The 23,661-nt window shown below is 32.4% G+C and overlaps 3 protein-coding genes across 3 annotated transcripts; 2 read left to right on the plus strand and 1 right to left on the minus strand.

Annotated features, from left to right (window-relative positions):
• Nucleotides 1–1,712: 1,712 nt before the first annotated feature.
• Nucleotides 1,713–4,714, plus strand: TRIADDRAFT_60733 (uncharacterized protein; the record flags this gene model as incomplete). Its single annotated transcript, XM_002116663.1, has 5 exons — nucleotides 1,713–1,737; nucleotides 2,520–2,800; nucleotides 3,397–3,621; nucleotides 4,238–4,294; nucleotides 4,562–4,714. 5 exons carry the CDS (start codon nucleotides 1,713–1,715, stop codon nucleotides 4,712–4,714), a joined length of 741 nt encoding a protein of 246 aa, XP_002116699.1.
• Nucleotides 4,715–12,599: 7,885 nt separating this feature from the next.
• Nucleotides 12,600–18,578, plus strand: TRIADDRAFT_60734 (uncharacterized protein; the record flags this gene model as incomplete). The annotated part of the gene is made up of 30 exons (XM_002116664.1): nucleotides 12,600–12,700; nucleotides 13,231–13,396; nucleotides 13,499–13,546; nucleotides 13,679–13,769; nucleotides 14,119–14,164; nucleotides 14,300–14,362; nucleotides 14,467–14,548; nucleotides 14,650–14,709; nucleotides 14,820–14,876; nucleotides 14,943–15,017; nucleotides 15,128–15,211; nucleotides 15,307–15,353; nucleotides 15,452–15,505; nucleotides 15,603–15,669; nucleotides 15,758–15,829; nucleotides 15,960–16,009; nucleotides 16,089–16,136; nucleotides 16,236–16,347; nucleotides 16,453–16,509; nucleotides 16,603–16,655; nucleotides 16,753–16,817; nucleotides 16,970–17,016; nucleotides 17,102–17,181; nucleotides 17,273–17,327; nucleotides 17,464–17,536; nucleotides 17,605–17,711; nucleotides 17,804–17,945; nucleotides 18,046–18,116; nucleotides 18,293–18,381; nucleotides 18,431–18,578. 30 exons carry the CDS (start codon nucleotides 12,600–12,602, stop codon nucleotides 18,576–18,578), a joined length of 2,310 nt encoding a protein of 769 aa, XP_002116700.1.
• A 1,302-nt stretch (nucleotides 18,579–19,880) lies between these two features.
• On the minus strand, nucleotides 19,881–23,661 carry TRIADDRAFT_31248 (uncharacterized protein; the record flags this gene model as incomplete). Its single annotated transcript, XM_002116729.1, has 3 exons — nucleotides 19,881–20,399; nucleotides 20,668–21,645; nucleotides 23,194–23,661. The coding sequence occupies 3 exons, from the start codon at nucleotides 23,659–23,661 to the stop codon at nucleotides 19,881–19,883; spliced, it is 1,965 nt and encodes a 654-aa protein (XP_002116765.1).

Genomic DNA, 23,661 nt, shown 5'->3' on the forward strand with positions numbered 1-23,661 from the left:
ATATCTAAAGAAAAGTAAATGAAACATATTAAAATATTATAATATGTAGTAGTCATTATACCTTTACTATAGTTATAATCAGTTTAACTTGTCTAATACTTATTTCTTTTCAACATAATCAGCATTCTAGTTGAAACTAATACAATTAAACGTAATTTTACTTCAACTGTAAATGATGCCATAGAATTAAAGTTTTCATTCATATTTCTATCATTTTTATTTTCTATACCGTTAGTATTTACTTTTTTTGATGACAATATGTACATTCTTAAAACAAATGATACATTAAAATAAACCCAACCTATTTTTTAACTGATTAATGTAAATGCTATAAATTGTCGGCAAGTGATAGCTATTTTCATACAGGTTTATAGCCCACCTGCTTATAATTTCAATCTAAAATTAATTTCCGCTTTTAATAACAGTTTGATGTTATTTTTGAATAAACTCAAGATAATCGGTCTATATTTGGATTTAAATTTATCCTACAAGCGGAAGTAAAATGCCGTTGCTAAAATGTTTGCAACTATCTACTTTGCACAATGATATAATTTATTGCACTAAAGTTGTCCACTTCAATAATAAGGTGTGGTGTGTTCACCTTCATTATTTTAAAATTTCAATATCGTCAGTTCTTTCTACTATTATCTTGTACCAATATAATAATGATTTTATGTCAATTAAGAAATAGCTTTAGAGTATTAATATATCTATTATATATTAAAATACAATTTCTTATTTTACGATAAGGTTGTACTACATATAAATCATCACTATTATCTTATAATACTATTTTTATTAATATAAATATTATCTATCAAACAATCGGCCTATGCAATTGCGAGGTTTTAATTGACATCTTTACATTCAATTAACGTTATTGAAATTGCTATATTCCAACACAACTAATTAATAGTTCCTAAATGTGATTAACGATAACGATTAGAAAGAGACCAGTATGCATAACTTGTAATAAATGTTTTCAATGACGATCACTATTTTAATTAAAAATTATACGAAAGCATTGTTGGTAAGCACTTAATTTAATTAATTGTCGTAATTGTTGGAGCTTAATTTCACAAAAAATGATAGATTCCTGTTTCAATTAAAAATCTACGATAGTCTTTAGCTGGTAACTTACGGTAACAGTCTCTACTAGTAAATTACTGATTACAGTATCCATTTAAGAATTTGCCAGAACTAATTATTAACAATTTATCTTGTGCTTATCTAATTATCTACTGTCATAGTACTGCAATACAAACTAATCCAACCAAAGCAACTGCAATTCTTTCATACGTAAGAGTATAAATCCAGAATATATATAGACTTGATCTGAATAGGTACATTTGCAGTTCGTTCTGAAGCACACGAATACTTGATAGTTTCTTTCACTTAGCTTATAGACTAAAATATCCTGTATTGAAGCTTATAAGTAATGCATATAACAATGGAATGATGAGCTAGCATCCTGTTTATCAACCATCAAATTTCAGCGACCAATCACTTCCTTAGCGATTCTAGCAACTTTTGTTATTAAAGTGATTCTAGTGCCTATAATATTAGGAGTACTATTGAAGTGTTAACAGTATGGTAGATGCAGCTAACCCAATTGCTATATAAATCCAGCGGTTATCATTAATCCAGTTATCACAATTATTTCTTAGTTGCTACATAAAGGACGAAATCACCAAATTGTCAAACTAAGAAACATGGCTTACGCTATTTCAAGGAAAGGTAATTAATAGATATAAATGTATGTAGTGTAACTTCTTATAATTATTCATAATAATCGTAATATTATAAATTCGAATTAGATCGTAATCTACAGTACATAATCTAGCAACAGTTATAGTGTCCTGGATTAGCTATATGGAATCTCAAGTTTAGGCAAAATAATCTTAATGCATTTCTATTTCTCACTTATAAAGAATTCTCACCACGGTAGTCAAATAATATCTGTCGAGCCATGTAATATTTCTTTCTTGATTAGAAGTAGTAATAGATCAAATACTAAACTAAATTATAACATGATCTTTGCATGCATTTTTCACTGAAATCTAATTAGCTTAAAATTTAATCTAGTCAATACAAAATTCACGTGCAAATCTTCTATTAGATGAGACGTACTGAACAATAGAATACGCTACTTATAAATATGCATGATAAACATGTCTTAGGATAACGAGAGTACTATTCACGTTTGTATTGAGCAATATTAATGTATTGTAATATTCTATTTTGCTGTTGATGAATCTGCAAAACTAAGACAGCCAAATTTTATCTGTTTAAATAAGATTCACCTTCTGTACACTAAAATAAATTTTGACAAGCCATATTCTCTAGTTATAAAATTGTATCACATTTGACTGTAATAATTATTTTTAGTAATTTAAGATATTCTCAGGTCAACTAAAATGCAGTCCAGCATACTACATATTTGAAATCATTAAAGTTAATCCTTCTTCGTTATACCAACCCATGATGATCTTAATATATTTTGATTCTCAATTTGCTAGATTACCTCATTACTGTGCTACTGATTAAGTTACTAATGCCATCGACGATGGCCTTAGACCATAATTTGGATTATCAATTCACAAATTCTCAAGGCAAAGATCAGTTGCTCTATGAATTGAACGAAAACGCTCAAAAAAGTCTTCATGCTTTGAATAATTTGACGAGAACATTTACTCAAATATGCATCCAAAAACATGGAAACTCATATAAAAGTAATCGATCAAATAGAACAACCGCGAAAACAGTCATATTTGGAGTTGCTTCTAGCACAAAAGATATGGTAACTCGACTATTTTAATGTTAATTGTCTGGTATTTAAGTCTTTATGTCCCACACTAAATCATTTAGTATTATTGATCAAATAGAAATTCAAAGTTTATATCTTATCGATTGCTTAGCGATGTTTTATAGAAGATTAAGTTATGGTTCTGATTTATATCGAAATGTAACTGTTCTAAGAAAGTGCCTTTAAGGATTAAATTAGTTACAATCCTTTTTACTTATTAGTAAATATACCATAAATAATTAAATTGACTTATAATAAACGCTTTATTCTAGACCATGTTAATGATTCTTATCTATAATTGTTTACTATTTTTTGAGTTGATTTATTATAAATATTGAAAAAATGAAACAAATATCAACTAAGTTTCGGAAATACAGAATAATATTAAAGTTTTTCAAATTTTTAAAATGGTCTTCATACAGTTATTCCATCTTATACTTCCGAAAATTAACTGTAGTAATGCTTTAGTTGTTTAATTCATGTCAAATCTGTAATTGAATTACTTACATTTATCTTATTATTCCCCTATCATTTCTGAGATAATATTTCTACTCTAGGAGTGTTTTCAAATTTTTCTATTATTATAACAGGATCCTCCCAAAAATCCATTCAAGGTACATCAATTTTTGAAGTTTGTGTCAAATATTACACATAACGTGGCCGCAGCTATTGCAAATGGTGGAATAATTGATCAAATTGTACTAAACAAAGCATTTGCTGACGGCAGTGAGATCTCTCATTCCTGCCAATCAAGCCAATTGCTATCCGGCTTGCGAACTAACTTTGAGGAACTATTCAATCGTCTAGTAAAATTTGTAAGTCTTTGATAAATAGATTTTCTTATAAGACTATCTTATAAGACTAGTCACGGTACGAACCACTGTGAAGAGCTAATGACTAAATTTAGTGGTTAACATTTATATATGGAGATAAATAACAATGGCTTACAGTAAGAACTACGGTAGTTATTATTTTGATACAGTAAATTATACTGTACTGTAATAAGAGTTCTTATACGTTAACTAATGTTAATTGATTATAGTGTTATGTCTTGTAACGCTTGTAATGAATATCCTGAAGATATTCAATTATCGATGATACTATAATTAGTTCTGTGTATAAACATACCGTAATCTTATTATCTAGAATCGTTCGGTATTTATCTAAGATTATAAATAATTATTATACTAATTTAGCTATCCAATATGAACTAAATTGCATAAGATTCGTTTTACGATATCTTTATCACGAAGCGGGTTTGTGACAACTATGATGCAATAATCTATCCTAATATTTTATTTATTCTATATCGTAATTTTGGCCACATATCATTTATGAGGCAAGGAAAATGACAGCATCTTATATATATCAATTTATCAAGGTTTTTGACCGTAGAAACTAAACTCTTTTTACGTTCATTTGATACCGTAGATTCACCCTTACCGGTGCCAGAATCAGACAAAAATGCACATGCTTCATAATCTCCAGGTATAATTGAAATTTAGCTAGCTATTATGCTATTATATTCAGCTTTTTATTATAAACCAGATGAAATTCACTTTTTGTTTATTTCTAATTTTAGTTTACAGTAAACGCATTAGATTTCACGATGGGTACTCTTTGTCAGTGTTACACTTTAACAGTTAGCCATGTAGATATTAAGTAATTAACATATTTTCATTCCCGTTTTATTTTAACTTACTTTGTTTACCATCAGCTTTAATTTATGTATAACCCTGATTTTGTATCCAATAGCTTCAAAAAAAAAGCAACTGGAATTGCTTCGTTACATCATCAACTGATTCGGAATACAATGGGAAATACGGTCCCTGCTACTTAGAAATACAACTATCTTCCATTGTATCGGCGCTAAATTCCCTATCAGATCGAAATCAGTCATTTCGATAATATTTCAATTTTTTAATTCTTCACCGCCTTTGTTTTTGCGAGTAATAGATAAAATACCCTCTAATGTGCCAGTTATGTGGCTTAGAAAGTGAAAATTAAATTTACCGTTCGGCTCATTCTACTATTAAAGCAATATAACTTAAGTTATCATCATAAAAATGCATTAATTTTTCATTTTGTCATACCTTATTGTGTGTGTTGATTGATTGAATAGTACGATGATAATAGTTCATTAAGCTAATAAGGACATATTTCTAAAGATTGAAAGCAATTTTAACACATTTTATGATCTATAAGTAGATTTCTTCCACGGTAGTCTTGTGTCTTTGACTTGATTCGATATCTTCTTACTTCTAAAGATAACGGTATTTAAAAAATTACTGTTATTATTATAAAAATGCTAAAACAATTCCAGTTTTCTTCGTCAGATTTTCGTTCTTATTGCTTTCAGTTTAAAATTGTGAGATTAATGGAAAATTCCTAACTTAGTAGTATTCTATTAAGTTCAACAATTCTGAAATAAGAAGTCCACAAATGTCTACCATAAAATGAAAACATTAACTATATGTATGCTACCCAATAAATTCAAAATCAAATTCATGCAAAAATTCAAAGTTTCTCGATTTACTTGACGATTCTTCGCTTATTTCAACAAAAAATTATTATAAGCTTAATTATTTGCCAATTACTTTACAAAAAAATAATACAAGTATATTGAATTCGTGCAATCAATACGTTTTTATTGAAAAATATTGTTGCTGGAGTAATTAGGGAATAAATCTCTGAGATCATTCATCGGTTTTAGTCATCTCCTAGGGTTGGTTTAATAATGATTATTACAAGTTGTAGCACGAATCATAATATCATTAGTATGCTATTGCGATGATCAAGATTGCCACACAAGGAGATGATGTGAAATAAGGCTACTTTTCCCTTGTTGATTTAGCTATTCTACTATTTAACTTGTTGTTAATGAGAATTATGCTCCTAATACTTGTTTTTGAAAAAGTATTATTAGTACAACTATAAAGTTTTTCTTAAAATAATATTTTGATTAAAGCGTACTATCGCATTTTGACTAGTTATAATAGATTAATCTAATGCCGATCAATTATTCTGTATTTAGAAATTGCCTCTTATGCTGCATATCTATTTCCATTAAGTATTCATAAATAAATATTTCTTAGTATAAACATAAGCAAGAACGCGTTGATTCAGTATAATCTATCATTTTAATTACCAAAAACTCCAATACTATTAAGAGTCCAATCATATTGAAGATGCTGACGTAGAATTAATGAAATTTCATAGCACTCGTGTATGGGTCTTTCGCTTATGCAACTATATTCAGCAAAACCAAGTTAGATTATACGATGTGCGACATAAGACAAATAATGACGAATCATTCATGTCAAAGCAGTTAGTTCATTTTATTACTGAAAATCGCAGTAAAAATTTCCCTATAGTTATATTTTTGATTTCAAATTGTTTCCTTTTTTTTTATTTTCAGATGTTATTAATTTGAATCATTATACGCATGTACGAAGAAATCTTTATCCTGAAAATATTTAAGAACAAAATAAAATATCATCCATGGATAGTTAACGATAATCCTGTAACCGACCGATCCGATAAGTGATTTTTATGATGCATCAATGTCACTTACAGGAGTAATCCCACTGTCTACTCTCTTCTAATGTGAGTGATCAACTTAACTTACTAGCTACTTAGTCACTCCAACTAGCTACGGAGAGATTCTGTAAGTAAGACTAACAACTTCCTCACAAGTATAATAAGCGGCTTGTTGTAAGATTAGTTTTATGAGTTTTTACTGCTATTCGTACGACGAAAGTGTAGTGCCTTGTCGTACACGAGAGAAGTATCAACTGAGCGATAAATTTTCTGCTCGGGCTTATATACAGTCGGCACACGTATAGCTGAAGAAATAATGTAGGGTGAAAAGTTGATAAAATCACAAATATCATCATGATTTCAAAAAACTATCTTAAATAAACTTATAAAATAAGTATCGGAATAGTATGAAATACAATTATATGGGTTTTAGACAAATGAGAGGATTGTATGAGTTGAGGTCTTCATAGTGATATAAAATTTCAAATAATCACATCGTATTAGCGATAGTGGTAATACAGTATAATAACTTTTACAAAATCGGAAATAAATTAAATAAATACGATTAGTTCACCTATAAACGTCTGGAACTAGTATAAAAAAAAACAGATAAAATAAAGTGTGCTAAGCTAATAGCTCGCTAACACATTATTGCTCGTATTCGAAAGTATCATAAACAAAAATAAAGAATAATAACAGTAGCTCACACCCGAAACTAAAGCACAGTACACTATAACGCAAACATCTGTATCTTCTCTAGTGTAATTAATTATATTACAATATCAGGGTAAAATCGTACCATGACAGCCGTTAGTACATTAAACTGTACCTAGATGATCCACCGGAATATATGTTGCCAATTTTAATGTTGCAGTTGTAGAAATAAGGGTAGTATGTTGTTATGATGATCAAAATTGCAGATGGCATGGCTGCAACTATAGATGATTCAATAATTCTTTTAAGATCTCCTAGTAACTATTTTAGGCTAGAGAAGAGGGACGTAGCATATCTTTGTATCACAATCTAATAAAATTTCGAATTTTCTCCAATTCTTGAGAATTTGTGATCCATTTCATACCTGCGTAGTTACAGCTCTATTTATTACTATGTTCAAGGTTTTTCGCCGACAGTAACAGTTTAGACTTGAAAATTAATACCTATCCGTTTCATAAGTCACAATCTAATATAACATAAATTGATGAGTTCCGGATTATTTTAGTTGTTAAGAATTTCACGATTATTTTTTCTATTTCAATTATTTTCCCGTAGTCCTTCTCTAACAGTATGGCATACTAGATTACATCGCAAACAGTTGCTATATATCTAATACATTCTCGTAATAATTTTACTGGTCATGACTTTCTTTTAACTTCAGTACGGTAATTATCAAGCTATTAGAACGAATATTAAGAGATATGGACTCGTTCAAACAATACTTTAGAATGGTTTAATAGATCAAAAATACATTATTTTAATTATCAGAAGCTTTTAATCATTGATCTCATTCTTACTGTATCTTTTACTATCATTAATCAACGGTACACTGTTCTATCTGGCTATTCTAATCGTTCCTAGTAATTGATAATCAGTTACATAAAACGAAAATTAATGCTATTTGTTAAGTTATACGATAAATTGTGCGTTTTAATTGAAAATAAATGTTAATAAAACAAAGGGATCTACAAGAATTAAAACTCCGCCATAATTTAACAAAACACCTCTATAAATCAATTTAATAATAAGAAGAAATCTTGTATCTTTAATTGTATCTTGATAAAATAGTCGGATTTGCATGATATGCAGTAATAAAGAGAATTGAAATATAGTAAAGAATAAATACGTACAAATTATTAATATCAAAAATAAATACGCGTATACTGATAATAGTTTCTGCCAAGTTGACAATAACAAGCTACATACTGTATGTACATGACCAGTTACATATGATCTTTCTAAGCGAATGAATGCCCTACGTTAGGACGCACCTGTACTTAAGTAAAATTCAATTGTTAAGCTATAAAAATGATACTTTACAGTACAAACATTTTAATCTCGATCATAGAAAGCCCTTTAAATTTATTATATTCTATCTATGAATTCCAAGTTACTGCTACGATAATTTTAACAAATTTTCAGGGAAAAATTCGTTTTATACTATTTAATCCCCAATTTTCAAATTAGATAAGAATTAGTACTGAATTAAGTTTTTCATACATTAATTAAATAAAGGACTAATTTGAACTCGAAAATCATATCCGCACATCAAAATACCATGAAACTTATTTTTTAAAGTTGATTAAGTTAAATTGAGAAATCGATCGGCAATGATCACAATTTAAATTAGTACAATTTTACAGTAGATTCTAATGCCAACAAAACAGGACCAATTATATTGTTGGTCCAGCCTACAATTCTTTTATTGTAAATGTACCAACAAAAATATAGTAGAGTTAATATAGCAATTTATTATTTGGCAAATACACGATATTGAAATCATGTACTAGTTATTAAATGGTGCACCATTTACGTAATTGTAACAGCATGACATTTTACGCTTAATCTTTACGGGTATTCAAATTAGAATACGATATAAGAATTGGGCCAATGCTCAGTCAAGTGATATCGAAAAGAACTGGTCGAAGATAGATAAATAATCTTGAAAAAAGTCATTTATTTGACTTCGATATCGGCATAATTTATAGTCCACCCCTAAGATCAACACTAATCAATTGTCTAGCCGGTATAGCACTCTGAAGTATTTAAATCAAACAACTTCTAGTTACGCAATAATTACCGTTAGTTTCAATTTTGAAGTACGGAGATTTACAAAATGAACTCACTCATGTCAGTCACTTCCAGCTACTTTCCTGGCGTTGCGATGACATGGGTCTGTAGCCATGATATTGATGATGTTCAATGCCAATATACATCGAAATCTTGCGCTTTAGTTGCTCCGTTTTAATCATTTATTCATTTCTTTTCTTTGCTTTGGCTGTCTGCAATACAACAGACAGATCTGACTACTGTGATCTGAGTATTACATCAATTAGACAGAAATCTTACTTGTCCTTAAAACAGATACTATAATTTATTTCGTTAATAACCAAACGAACTTCAAATATGAAACTTATACCAATATTAACGCTCGATTGTCCACTTTCATCGAGGTGATTTATCTATGAAATGCAAACGCCATGCACCACCATGGACTACTCGATACTCGTATATTACCGCACAATATGATGCATAATTCATTCTGTACTAGCAAATGTTACTACAGATAAACTACTCTCTTTCGATGTTAATGTTTTCTTCAGAACCGATATAACGTGTTGTGCACGCATACTTTAGTCATCAACATGGTTTGCATTTGGTGGTACGTCAATTCACAGCAATCATGCTGTAAATTGAGTTTTTAGTAAAGTCAATATGCCCTATATCGGATGATCGTGTATTCTGCCGTACCGTCTTTAAATAATGATCCTAGTGAGTTAAAGGCATGTTTAAGATAATCGTGAGTTCATCTATGGTTAAGACATGTTGAAGATTAACATAATATCGACGTTAACGATACTTTAATTTTCTTCCACTACTGTAATCCTCCGCAGGCTAATAGTATATACTGTACGTTGCAATGCGGTAGAATATTTGCAAATCGACACGGTAATACAGCAATGAGCTAGCCGAGGATCTAAAACTGGCTTCAGGTTAATTTAATTATGGGATACCTTTTAGCGTATCATCAAGTCTATGCTAACGGAACAATGCAGTGCGATCGATGTTTGATCAATTATAGTATACCATCCATGTGTAGTATTAATGCAATGCTGTAAGAGGTTGAAGTAGACTATTAAGAACTCTGTAATTGAGAAATTGTCTTATTTAGTTTATTTAAGCGTTACTCGCAAGCATGAGAGCAGTGCATAAAAACTGGTTAAGGTTAATTAACGATACAGTGCGGTCCAGTGTCCTTTAAAAATCAACCCGAAACCCGGCTCTTGGACGGGATTTGGGTTAAGAATTTCTGACGTGATACAGTGTTTGTACAGCGACTGCACCCATTTCGGACTAGAAAATCAACCATTTTATCGGGTTCGGGTTGCATTTTCACTCTATTTCAGGGCTCTAGTACGATCGATGTTGGATTAATATACTATGGTATATTGTACTATCCATGTGTAGTATTAATGTAGTGATCCAAGAGGTTGTAGTACATAATGAACTACTCCGTATTAGAGAAATCACCTTATTTATTTAAGCAGTAGTCTCGACTGGCGAGCATGAAAGCCATGCAAAAACTGGTTAAACTTAATGACAGGATACCTTTTAGCTTTGTAATGACCGAGTAAAGAGTCTCCAGTAGTTACTTTTAGCCACCTACACTGTCCTACAGTTACTGTAATACTCATGTCACTCTGTCCACCTCTCTATCCGTAATCATTTAGTAAAGTAAAAGTCAATCTTGGGAGATTTAGTCGTTTATGATCGAACTCACTGAGATTAAAGCGGAGGTTAAACAAGATCATATAACCTCCGACATCCGACCCTGTTAATGGTATATCATCATTTAGTTTAGTAAATGGTCAATCTAATCACGGACTTGAAAGATCTACTTTCGTAGTCCACGATCGAACTCACTGAGATTAAAGCGGAGGTTGAACCAGATCATACAACCTCCGACATCCGACCCTGTTAATAGTATATCATCATTTAGTTTAGTAAATGGTCAATCTAATCACGGACTTGGAAGATCTACTTTCGTAGTCCACGATCGAATTCACAGAGAAGGAAGCGGAATTCGTAGTAGACCAAAATCATCCATGCATCATCCGATACATTCGATATTCAAATTTTTGCATCAATTTGTATAAAATTGATCGCAAATGGTTTTAATATGTAGTAAGAGATCTATCTGTATAGGAAGGTTGAGAACGATTGGTCTTTTTTAAGCGCTTAACTTGTCGTTTTTACTATTCAAGCATATCGAAGAAAACGGATCGCATTGTACAATGTACACTGTAGGGTGTATCGCAAATGAACGATTTACATGGGCGAGGAATCAGATGTTTGCCCTAACCCTTCAAACTAAGAAATATCCAAATAAGATAAAATTGACTTCGGTTCAATAGTATCCGCTCCTATTTGAAGACGGCCAGTTGAACAAAATGAAAGTCCTCCATGTTGTAACATTATGATCTTATATAGAAGATGCCTAGTATAGTAATATCCTAATATACGAATACTTATCATATACCGTTTAAGTACTGTATTGTATTACATTCATAATGTACGACATCATGACTACATATAGACGACATGCTATACATATAAAGACATTATTTCAATCCCATCTAAAACCTATAAATACCCTTGTACGCTAACTCGTTAGTCAGTTCCTACATTCCTGCTATCTCAAATACCTTATCTATAACAACCATATCATTGTTAGCCTGTAACTTGTATCTCAATAAAATCCTTTATACCTTCTATCATCGTCTACCTTAAAATACTTTACGCTACTTAAAGAAGATATTATTTCATGTTAGATACGCTTGCGTCTACGATGAGAAATTGGCAGACGATCTGCGCATTATCATACTGTACTGTACAGTACTGTACAGTACTGTACCGTAGAAATATGGTGTACTGTACACTGTACACTGTAGAGGATAGGACAGGACCTGAACTGGACATGCTCATTCGGATAGACAGACTTTCCATACCAGATTAGGCTGAAAATGTCGAAAAAGAGACCTTCAGTATGGATCTTCCGTGTCTGTTTTCCAGATCGCTCGTATTAATTTGAATATTATTGATGATCTAAATTGACTGCTTTCAAGTAGAGCTTGACAATAGACCAATGGAATACAATGTAATATTACTTAATTTAGAAAAAAATCAGTCCATTCAGAATCGATAGTTTGCATACTAAAGTACTGTTATAATGCAATGTTTGACACAATTTGTTAACGAAAGGATACCGAGTGCCTGTCCGTCCGAAAACTGTCCAGTGTCCACTTGTCCAGGCTAAGCCGACGGTAATTGGTACTGTTGGGAGTAAAGATGACGCATGCGTAGTGAAACGAAGGTGGAGCAGTTTTCACACAGTGCTGGCTAGGTTAATTTTTGTCGACTTGATAAAGGTCAAGAAATGGAGGCAATTTGTGTTCGCTCTCGACTTGAAAAGTAATCACTATCCAATTGGGATTATCGTTAAAGGGAATAAGTAAGCTGTTCAGGTTAACGCTTCAACATGAGCGAAAGAGACCGTTTACCACAATCTCATGTCACGCATATTGATCATTTGTTAACTGAAATCGAATCTAGCGATGGTCCATTAAGTCCTACTCTCAGGTAAATCAATCATGAAATAATCAAGACTCAACTTGAAATGTTAACACAACATCAACACCTGTCGATATTCTAGCTGTGGAAATCATTTTCAATACTGTCTAGGCTGATATTAGTCTCTGGCTACCCAATACGATTTGTACTGCAATAAATAACTTGTATAGGATGGAAGTAAACGTTACTTATTTCTCAGTCATCTGAACCCCGTTCTATCTCACTACATTCTGAAAAATAGCAATGGCTGATGACAGCTAACATATTTCATCGCTAATCTCATCTACTTTATAAGTGATGTTGAAGAAGCGACTGCAATTCATAACTATGTTGTTATCATAGTCGTAGTGCTTAATATTTTTATACTATTCTATAGGCTTGTGCCATGTATTCGTCGATAAAAATCAGCATGTATTGTACAATGTTCTGTACGTCATCAATGCGTTTTAAGTACACAAGGTTACTTTTATTGTTGTAACGGAATTTGGTGCCGCAGAACATCATGCTAATATCATCTCCTATTTTCTTGTCATTGACAGGGCTGTCTATGAGAACAATTTAGATGAAGAATTTAACCAAAAGTTACAAAACCGAGTCAAGACTTATGATAAAGATATCGAACGATTATGCAATTACCATTACCATGGCTTTATAGAATCTGTTAGTGAGCTATTAAGGGTCAAGACTGATGTCAGAAACTTAAAGGTCTGATCAACATCTTTAAGAATAAAGAAATGTTTTATAAATATTAGCATAAGATATTTGTACCTTTGGACAATAAATTGATGTTAATCATTGCTATTACAGTCAAACATCACTGGATCCAATTTAGCCTTGCAGGAATCCGGAAAGCAGGTTGAGTCATTAGCTCTTTTATCACTTCCGTTTAGGATTAATGATAATCTACTGCTGACTACTGCAAGTTTGTAGCATTTATATTCTTATTTAGGATGTAGTTAAGTTGATCGAGTATTTTGTATCTTTCAGCTATTAACAAAGTGCGAAGATCTTATACGCTTACGCAAGATACAGAGGAATATTATTGTTACAATTGAAGCTTTACAAAAGTGTTTACCAGGTACTAATAAAGCGTCTTTCGTTATAGCATGAGTAAAACTAGCCATACCCTGGCGTAACTGTATGTATCAAATGTGACATTCTTATAATAGGCTAATGATATATTATTGCTCTATTAGATGCTCTACCTTAAATTTATCTGCCATCTATTACTAACAATAGTATGAATCAGTTGTATGCTTACCTGTAATTCTCCATTGAATTAGTTCGTTATGGGTTGTTACAGTGTAATGTAGATTGTATAAATTAATATACAATATTTAGGCATCATATATAATAAACATATATATAGACACCGATGTAGACTTGTTAGCGATAATGTATGACCTTCTTCTCGACGTTATTTGTAGTTTTGGAACTATATGCAAAGTTAAACGAGCAGATGGAAAAGAAAAGGTATGATTCCAGTTACAAGGACTTTTCTTCATCTGTTCATGATCTCTATGTTTATAGTAAATTGTTAACTTAATATCTTTGGAGCACAACTCTGAAAGCAGTAAATTACAACTTTATGCGTGCTATTCGTTACAGATTCTATCCTGCCTTGAAAACTTTGGAACTACTAGAACATCAACACCTACCTCATATTGACAGGTACAAACACATAAGCGCAAATTCTCTTTTAATAGTACCTCCATTTTTATTTAATCTCTCTATCATCCTTCTGATCGTGTTTGGGCTCATTTTGCATATTTCAGCTATCGATTTACTGAAATGATGAAAGAATGTATCCCGGTTATAACTAAAAATATAGAACTAGCTTCAAAATCGGACCTACAGGTTTATACGACTTTTTATAATACTTACTGTTTCATGAGGAACACACATACATACATACAAGTAAGCATAAATGTTTATATGTACGTATTGCTAACGCCTAGGATTTCCTTGAAAATATTCGGCATAAATCTGAATTAATAGGTAGCATGTCCATGCGTGAGGTAACCATAGTATGCAAGCGTATTATTCCAGATAAAAGAATAAAAATTGAATATTTTCGGTATTTGTAAGAGTACTGTACATGACTTTTTATCTTCTTTTGTGTGCATAGACCGAAACTCACAGCAGCCTCAATATCGTGCATGATAAGGCCACGGAGAATTCTGAAGTACGACATTTTTTGGGATATAATAACAAAATATTACTTGTGTCCAATTTTTAAAATTAATTTTAGGAAGAGGAGAAAAGTGTTCAAGATCTTGTTGATTTTTCTCCCTTATACCGCTGTTTGCATACTCATACTGTGCTGGTTAGTTTCACTTGTTTAATTCATTAAATGATCTTGATTTATTCCTATAAATAAATCTTTATTAAAGAAAAAAAGTGATCAGTTCTAACATACAGCTATTTACTATGCAGGGATCACGAGAATATTTTGAAATGTATTATCGTGAACAACGAGAAAATCAAGCTAGATTAGTATTGCAACCTCAAGGAATTCAGGTAACTTGAATATGCTCAGCTAGTGTGTGTAAATTTTATACTTATCCTAAAATGGTATAGTCACGCTGATATTGTATTTGAATTTCCAATATCAGAATGAATCACTAGATAGCTATCGTAGCTACTTTCATCAAATTGTTGGGTATGTGCACTAGTTCTACTCTAGTTTTTAATAGCGGTGCATATGAAGTAATGCGCTGATTGCTGCAATTTCATTTTGATATCTTATTCCATATACAGGTTTTTTGTAGTTGAAAATACTGTTCTCCATACAACTAGAGGATTAGTTACAAGGTATGGCACATTATGAAGCTTTTTGGTTAATTTTGTCAATTTCGGTTTTATCTTGATCGATGTTGAAATCATCTTCCTATTTTTCGTTTGTTTTTAGAAACACAATTCAACTTTTATGGGACTTGGCTTTACAAAAGATAACGAGCGTTGTGCGCGTTCAATTCGTAAGGATATTAAATTTTCTTGTGAAAGTATTTTACTCCTGTAGACTTCTATAACTTTGAATTTTTGACAAATTTAAAATCAAAATAGCTGCATTGCAAGGATTCAAAAACTATTCTTGATGTTAAAGAACTGATGGTGTGCTTTTGTAATACTTTAGCTGTAAGTGAAATCTTGTAGGAGGAACACAACGATACGTTTCTATATTTTACATAGTGTTTATATAATAGAATCTAGAATTTATTTATTTAGTCCGCATTTGCAGATTCTTAGTACATTACTTTTATTCTAGGGTTATGGCTTTAGTGTTTCGAAATTACACGATATCCTAATGGAAGCCAGGTAAAATATAGATTCTTTTCACTAGCCATCATAAAGAGCTCTTATATCTAACCGTTAATTGCATATTTTTCCAATACAGTGATGCTTACAATGATAAGCTCTTAACAGAATGGAAAGATAAATTTCTGTAAGTATCCAAAGGTGATATAATAATCGTTACCCATTGGCTTATGTCGAAATATTCACAAACTTTGTCTATCCTATATTGAAACATTCTATTTTCCAGAATTATTTTTCAATCCGATAACTACACTCCTATCACTGTGAATGATAATAAAGATTATTGGCGAAATATTGAAGAGTTTCCTTTTAAACCTAGTAAAGATATTACTAGGAAGGTATTTTGCAAAGTCAATAACTTTTTACGTGCACACTCTAGATGGACTAACTTTCTTGAAAGTTTATTAATTTATGTTTATATTCAATTTTTTATACTATTGCAGGATAGTTATCCAATGACGTTGCCGTTCTCATCATTGGTTCTTAACGTCTATAAAGAGGTGAGTCCTAATCTCCTAGTAGTTGCTGAAGATGCAGTAAACACGTCAGTTTATAATCGACTTATACGTAGAAATGTATATTCTTCCGTTTAGATAAAGCGATTTATCGTAACATCGGTGAAATTTGCCGATAATTTGAACTTAAGGTAATTAAGCTGCTAAATAGGAAATAATTAATGTTGTGCAACTTTTTTGATATACTTATGAAATTAACTGAATTATATTTTCTACAAAATCTATTAGCCTTACTGATATCGATGATAAACTTCGCAAGTCAACTAATGATCTTTTAACTAAAACATTGACGGGTTAGCTAATGACCGCATAATAATGTGATATAGCATTTACAAATAATATCTTACATTTTCAAGTTATAAAGTAGATTCTACTAGGTATAACAGTGAGACTTAGATGCTTTGAAAGTAATTCCCAAATTTTATTAATGTTTGATGTTTGACAGATGTAATGGATGAATTTGTTGAAAAGCCCTTCTTGCACTTATCTCAGGTATTAAACCGGAAACATTAAAAATATCAAATACCGTACTGTAAAATTTTGATGAAATTTATCTTTCTATACATTATTGTTATAGTTGACCCAGCTATCTCACAACACGGTCTATCTAGAAAAAGCTTGCGGAAATTTAGAGCAGTACATATCATCAATTACCGGGTACGATACAAGTGTGTTGGTAATGCGCAATTAGCGTTAATTCTGCATATTTAATATTTATCAGCTCTATGTTGTATTAATCGTTCAATAGGGCTGTTAGCGATGGGATACACGTAACACGACTTTATGGTACTTCTACGTTTTCGGTAAGTTGATGTTCAACTTTGCTTGCTCGCACACTTTTGCTAGTTCACTACACTAACTACTAGATGAGTTCGTAATGACCCTAATCTTACATTGTCTTCACTATAAAATAAATTTAAATATATGATCCACGACTAGGATGCTCGTCAAAAAGCAGAGGATAGGATTTACATACTTTTAAATAAAAAGTTGGATGAATTCTTTGATTTAGGTTTGAAATAATGAATGAAATATGCCAAGATATTTTCGATCTGCTAATGAACTATTTGTATTAAATAGCTAATTACGACTGGACTGCAACGGAGGGTAGGCACCGTCCTAGCGGCTACATGGATGACCTCTTAGCATATTTGCGAGATGCATTGAGTACTTTAATTTCTTTGCCGGTACACACATTATTATGCTTTAACTAATGATTATTGCTATTGAATATCACTCTATATTATATCCTAACTTTATTTTATTGTGTCATATGTAGAACAATGTTGCTATTTCTGCATGTATATCTTCTTGCAAACACATTTGTGAAAGGCTTAAGGGTTTTCTGAAAAGTGATGAAATCAAGCAAATTAACGTTAACGGACTTAAGCACTTTAAAGAAGATTTACAAGTTTGTCTTGGTATGTCATTGCAGTGCCCTTCGTTGTGCTTGTGTAATGTAGTATTGCCTGATTTCTCAAATAATTTTTTTCGTTTTGTCTTCAAATTCTATGACTGTAGAATTTGCTAAAGCCCCGTTACCTCATGTAAATTCGATTTCTTTAACAACAACTTTCTTAGAAGTCGAACAGGTGAAACCGTTATCTTGTAAACACATGATATCAATCCGCAACAATTCATACATTATAATTGAATGCAACAGCTAATTATCAGTATACCCGTAGATTTTAGATTTAATAATAAATGAAGACTGGAGCTCTTTCTTTACTGATTTCAACCAACCTACCAGTAAATATCAATGTGTCAGCGTGACGCTACTGTTATCGTTGTTGGAAAAGTACGTACAACGAACGCTTTTTGTTTAGTAAACTACTCAGCCAATATTATACTTGTTTGGTAAGTTGCGATGTTTTACTAAATCGAGAAATTGCATCATTTTGTACAGGATAAAAGAAGGAGAAGGTCGAAAAACTATCTTTTCTTTTAAAAGAGCCGATCGAGATCGTAAGAAATTCTACGAAAACTTGATTAGGCGCCTTAAGCCAATGTGTCCCAGCAACGTTACTGAACCTGACCGATCGGTGGAGTCATAATGTATATCTTTTGCTAGGTCATCTTTGTAAACAACTGGAACTACAAACAACAATTTCTTAACTTCAGTAATACCGCTAACTCGATGATATGGTACTATCGTGCATTTTTTGTTTGTATAAAATGAAAATTAAGGTTAAATATATTCAAGTTACTATAATCAGTGTTTAAACATACTAAGCGTATGTGGTGCGAATAGTAACGATACGCGTAGACTTGTACATTCATGATCCTTTGTGGAGGCTCTTTTCGTTGCATGATGTTCAAGTGAACGTAGCAATGAATTAATTACATACGAACAGTAACGGCTATTATTTGCACTATTATCAAATATACCAGACATATTTTACAAATATACGTATAAGGTTGAGTCCATTTAGATTGCACATGTAAATAGGAACTACATTTTATTCTGATGATAAGACAGAATGAATAATTATCGTCGACCGTAAGAATAACGTTATTCTTTAATAAAAGAATGCTTTACATCAAGTGTAATCTTACATTGGATGACACATCGTTAATTGCGGTTACTTAGATTTCAATAAAGTTGTGCTCTGAAGACGTACAATTTACCTCGAACAATTTAATGATTGTACATGATGATATTCTAAGATAATTACACATAGACAAATCTATCCTCTTTTAAGAGAATACTTTCTAAATAATTCTGGTAATATTCTAGTAATATTTTTCTATACAACGGTGTTTTTAATCATTCGTCTATCTGTTATTGTGGACTGGCTTAGAAATACCGTAGTGGTATAAAAATCTACTGATTATAATTATTTGTTCATCACTAGCTAATTTTCAACACCATAGCATTGAAAATCTAGTCTTGTCACACAATGCTCTTGAATATCTGTCATTACAAATAATAAATCATTTCTTTTAAGTTGTTTAGTATTACAATATTACGAAAGTACAGTATATCTCTCGAGCAATGTATCATCATGAATTAGCTGCATTTACACCCAATGTGAAAATTGTACCAAATGACTTTTATGCTTTTCTTCTATACGTGTAGACGTGTATGTGTTTATACTCTTAGTAATTACGCAATCAATTAACGATTGCTTTTGATTATTTCAGCGATGGAGCCAGCCAACCTTGCTGTAATCATGAAAAGTTATGACAGTTCTAATAAATATTCGTATCTATTATAGTAGATATCGCTTAGTAAGCGAATTGCTATCAGGCATAGAAAGTAGTTAATAATTATTACTATAGGCATTGCAGTTATAGAGCTGATGCTTTTCTGTGCTACAGTAGTATGATCGAATTACTTATAAGTGTTGTAAAAGCTAATGTCGAACATTAAAAAGACGACGCTTTTGACGTCTTTTTTTAACACTTTGTTTATCGATATCTTGATTTCTTTTGCCATATTCTTTCTCATACATTTGTAACTCTGCAGAATACCAACTTGGTGGCCATCTTTCTTCCTCAATCTTTTTTTGAGTTAAGTAATCGATTGATTCGCGGAAAAATTTGCTATGCTGTCTCTGTATCTCCAAGTAATTATTGCTTATATAGGCTACACAACATGCGTGTAAATTGAAGGCATTATGCATTTCCGCAATACGTAGTAAATGAATCACGTTTTTGTTTACAGCCCAATTTCTTAAGTCATAATCGTTATCGATTTCTCTCAGCTCTTCGGCCATAAAACTCTCGCATATACTAACCAACCTTGACAGACAGAACTGATTAGCTAATACCAACACTTCCAGGGCAAAGTCAGATTTCAGCTCACATTCATCAGTGTATAAATATTCAAGAAAAGATAAAAGAGTATCTTTGCATATTCCAGGTAGTTTAGCCTGAAAGACACAAACAATATTGACATATCAATTAGTTGCGAATCGTCAGTTCAAAACGAGTCAATGTACTTCCATGCAATCCATGAAGTATAGATCGCAGTGGTATTATAGTATACACTTATATTACTACAGTCTATTCAGTAATTTATGGTTAGTCTAGATTATATGACAATTTATTACTTGCCCTAATTTTATGCTATTATAGCCTATACTATGGCTTCATATCGCATAAAAAATCTTAACAATACAACATTATAATTCAACTTACATGTTGTTCACCACTTTCCAAGAAACTGCCACTGAACATTGCTGCAAGAACGTCGCAACGACAAGTCACAAGAACCCTATTAACTGGAATAATGGTATCGCCTGCTTCAAACGTAGCATCAGGTGCAATGCTGGCTTGAAAATGATCAGAAGTGTATAACATTTTCATTCTAGCGATAAATTTCTGCCTAGCATCATCTGTGATAACTGCATTTTTGTAGGGTTTCCCATCAGCGAGGTTAGCTAAGATTACTTGCAATCCATCTAAAGAAAGAATGTCAGCTGCTATATGCAGCTCAATAAGTAAATCTCTTTCAAGATTTTTCTCAAGCTGACATGAATACAGATATTCTAACATCTTCCAAAATGCCCTTAATGTGATTCGTTGATCCACTGTAAATACAATATGATCAGCAGATAAATTTTTGCGGATATAGGAATTTTGCTGACAATTTTTTTTGTAATATAAGAACTTTAAGCCGGTTATTGTATTTTCAAGGCTAATTTGATCACTATCCGTTCGATTGTATTTATTGATGATACCGACAGCTTTGACCAAATCATGAAATCTGGGCCATGCAGCACACAGAATAATGTTATGGGCATAAATTACTGTTCCCCTGACAATAAATTGAATATCAGCATAGTCAGGATTGCCAACGGTTGATTTTATATCGGACCAATACGTCGATGTTTCGGCAGAGACATTGGGTAAAGAACGCTTGGGTAGTAAATAAGGTTTTTGGGCTTGTGGTTTTAGGACTTGTCGCAGTTGAGAATTCCAAAATCTTAACTTTCGGCGTTGTACCAGGGCCATTCGAACAGCATTCTCAAATAACTGATTTACCCCATAATTATTGATCATGCTGGTTTCATAATAGCCAGCAGCATCGATTTCCTTTGCTAATTGGCGTCCATCCTCTGGTAATAAGAGTTCATCGGCATTGAGTGAGTTGGAGAAGTGGCCTCTTATACCAATCTTTTTTAGCTATCGAGTGGATAAAACAACATAGTTACATAGCTATAACGGATTGATAGATTATTGACTGTGTACAATATATTGCATAATCGCTGGCATTAATAATTTTTATAATAGTCTATCCATGATAATTACTGTAAATAACATGGTGTACAAGACTATGCGTTGACTCATGCAATCCAAGGTAGGCTCAAGTCGAAAAGTCCTTGTTATTAGCTGATTATCCATTATTGTGGATGATCAGATAAAATTAGATAGTATGCTGTACTGGAGTACAGTAGATGCGTTCAATAACTGTAAGGCGTCATGATTTATTTAATTTATTGACTAAACAGTAATTCACGTCAATATTGTATGTTGAGTTGGAGGCGTACAATTAGGAATAATGGAGTATTCACAGTCCCATAATATCATGACTGTAAGATTACTATTACTGAAGCTAAAAATGGAAATCATTACGTGGTAGTAATTCATTTTTAAATTCTGATGTTGCAGTAATGCCGTATGTAGTCGGTTGTTGTTTTTTGAGGGGAGAGGAGTGGTGGGGGAATAAGTGGAAAAGATTCTTTCAAATAGACTGCAGCAGTTGCTACCTGGCTTGCGAGTTACTTTGTAGCTATGATTACGATCAAGTGCCGGGCGCTCTCCAATTCAAAATAAAAAATGTTGTATAAAATTGTCAATATCGAGCAAACTAGAGGCCGTCGCTCTTTGGCTATTACAAGAAGAAATTTTTGCCATATTTTTAGACCCTCCAAGTTGGAAACAGTAATGTTGTGAATAATTGATAGTACAAACAGTAGCACCATCCTCTATTAGCAGTAACCTTCTATTGTACTGTAGTATTGAACACTGGTGGAATAGATTGCCAATTTCGATCGAATCAAAGTCGGAAGTCGGCATTTTGAATTAAAGTTTTACGGAATGACGCTAAGAATAAAAAACAAAAAGGCATATCATCATCCTACAAACTACCCACTAAGCAGATCTATATGGCAATAGTAGTGATTGTGCCTGGTACGATGGCACCATCTATCTTGACTTATTTGGATAGTGTTCCCTGCAGAGTAGAGTATTCATCGTTCACGCCTCCAATATCTTCATAATCCCGATTAAGCTCCACTGGTCAGCACACAGGGATAGGATGAAATTGAACGCATAGCTAAGATCGACGGAGACTACAATCGTCGAGAACTGACTAAAATGGGCATCTAAGCGTAGAGACAGTATTGATCTATTATTATTAATAGTTTCATTTTATGCGGATCAAGAACTTACGGCCTAACTTGAAAGAATTATACTAACTAGTTCATGGTCTAGCCCTGGGTAGGGTATATAGAACAGTTGATAGAGTAGTGGATAGCAATTGGTCAGTTTATATCTTAATGCTGATCTATTTATCCTCATATAAAATTTCGATTCAGCGTTGCGATGATAGACAAGCAACGGCGATACCTTGTTGGCAGTAGGGTAATGAATTCATTTTCTACATCAACAATCACGCTGACATTAATAGTCATATCTCATTTTTACTAGTGTATTATTGACGTTCAATTCATTGATTGATTTCCAAACCTCGTCTTGTTCGGCATAACGTAAATCAACTTGTGTCGCATTGAGTACTAGCGGTACATTCGGGCAATATTTGCGAATTTCTGGTTTCCATTTGTTACGACAGTTGTCGTAAGATTGGCGACTATGTGTTGAGTAGCACAAGATAACGGCGTTGGCATTCTCATAAGCATAACGTCTGTCCTTGTCATGATCACCGAAAGTATCCCAGATTAACAATTTAACGGCGACACCGTCCACCATACAGTTGCTACGCTCTTGGACAATCCTGTTATTTCGGTATTCATCGATAGCGAAAACAGTTGGAACATGTCTGGCAGCCAATTGCTTCTTACTATAAGTGTGGCCGTAAGCGCGAGCACAGACCAATCTGGATTTTCCTGTGCCGGCATCGCCAACCACAACGCATTTGACTGATTCCTGGTCATGCCGATTGACTTCCAT

This window comes from Trichoplax adhaerens, genomic scaffold, assembly GCF_000150275.1.
Source record: "Trichoplax adhaerens TRIADscaffold_17 genomic scaffold, whole genome shotgun sequence".
Lineage (NCBI taxonomy): Eukaryota > Metazoa > Placozoa > Uniplacotomia > Trichoplacea > Trichoplacidae > Trichoplax > Trichoplax adhaerens.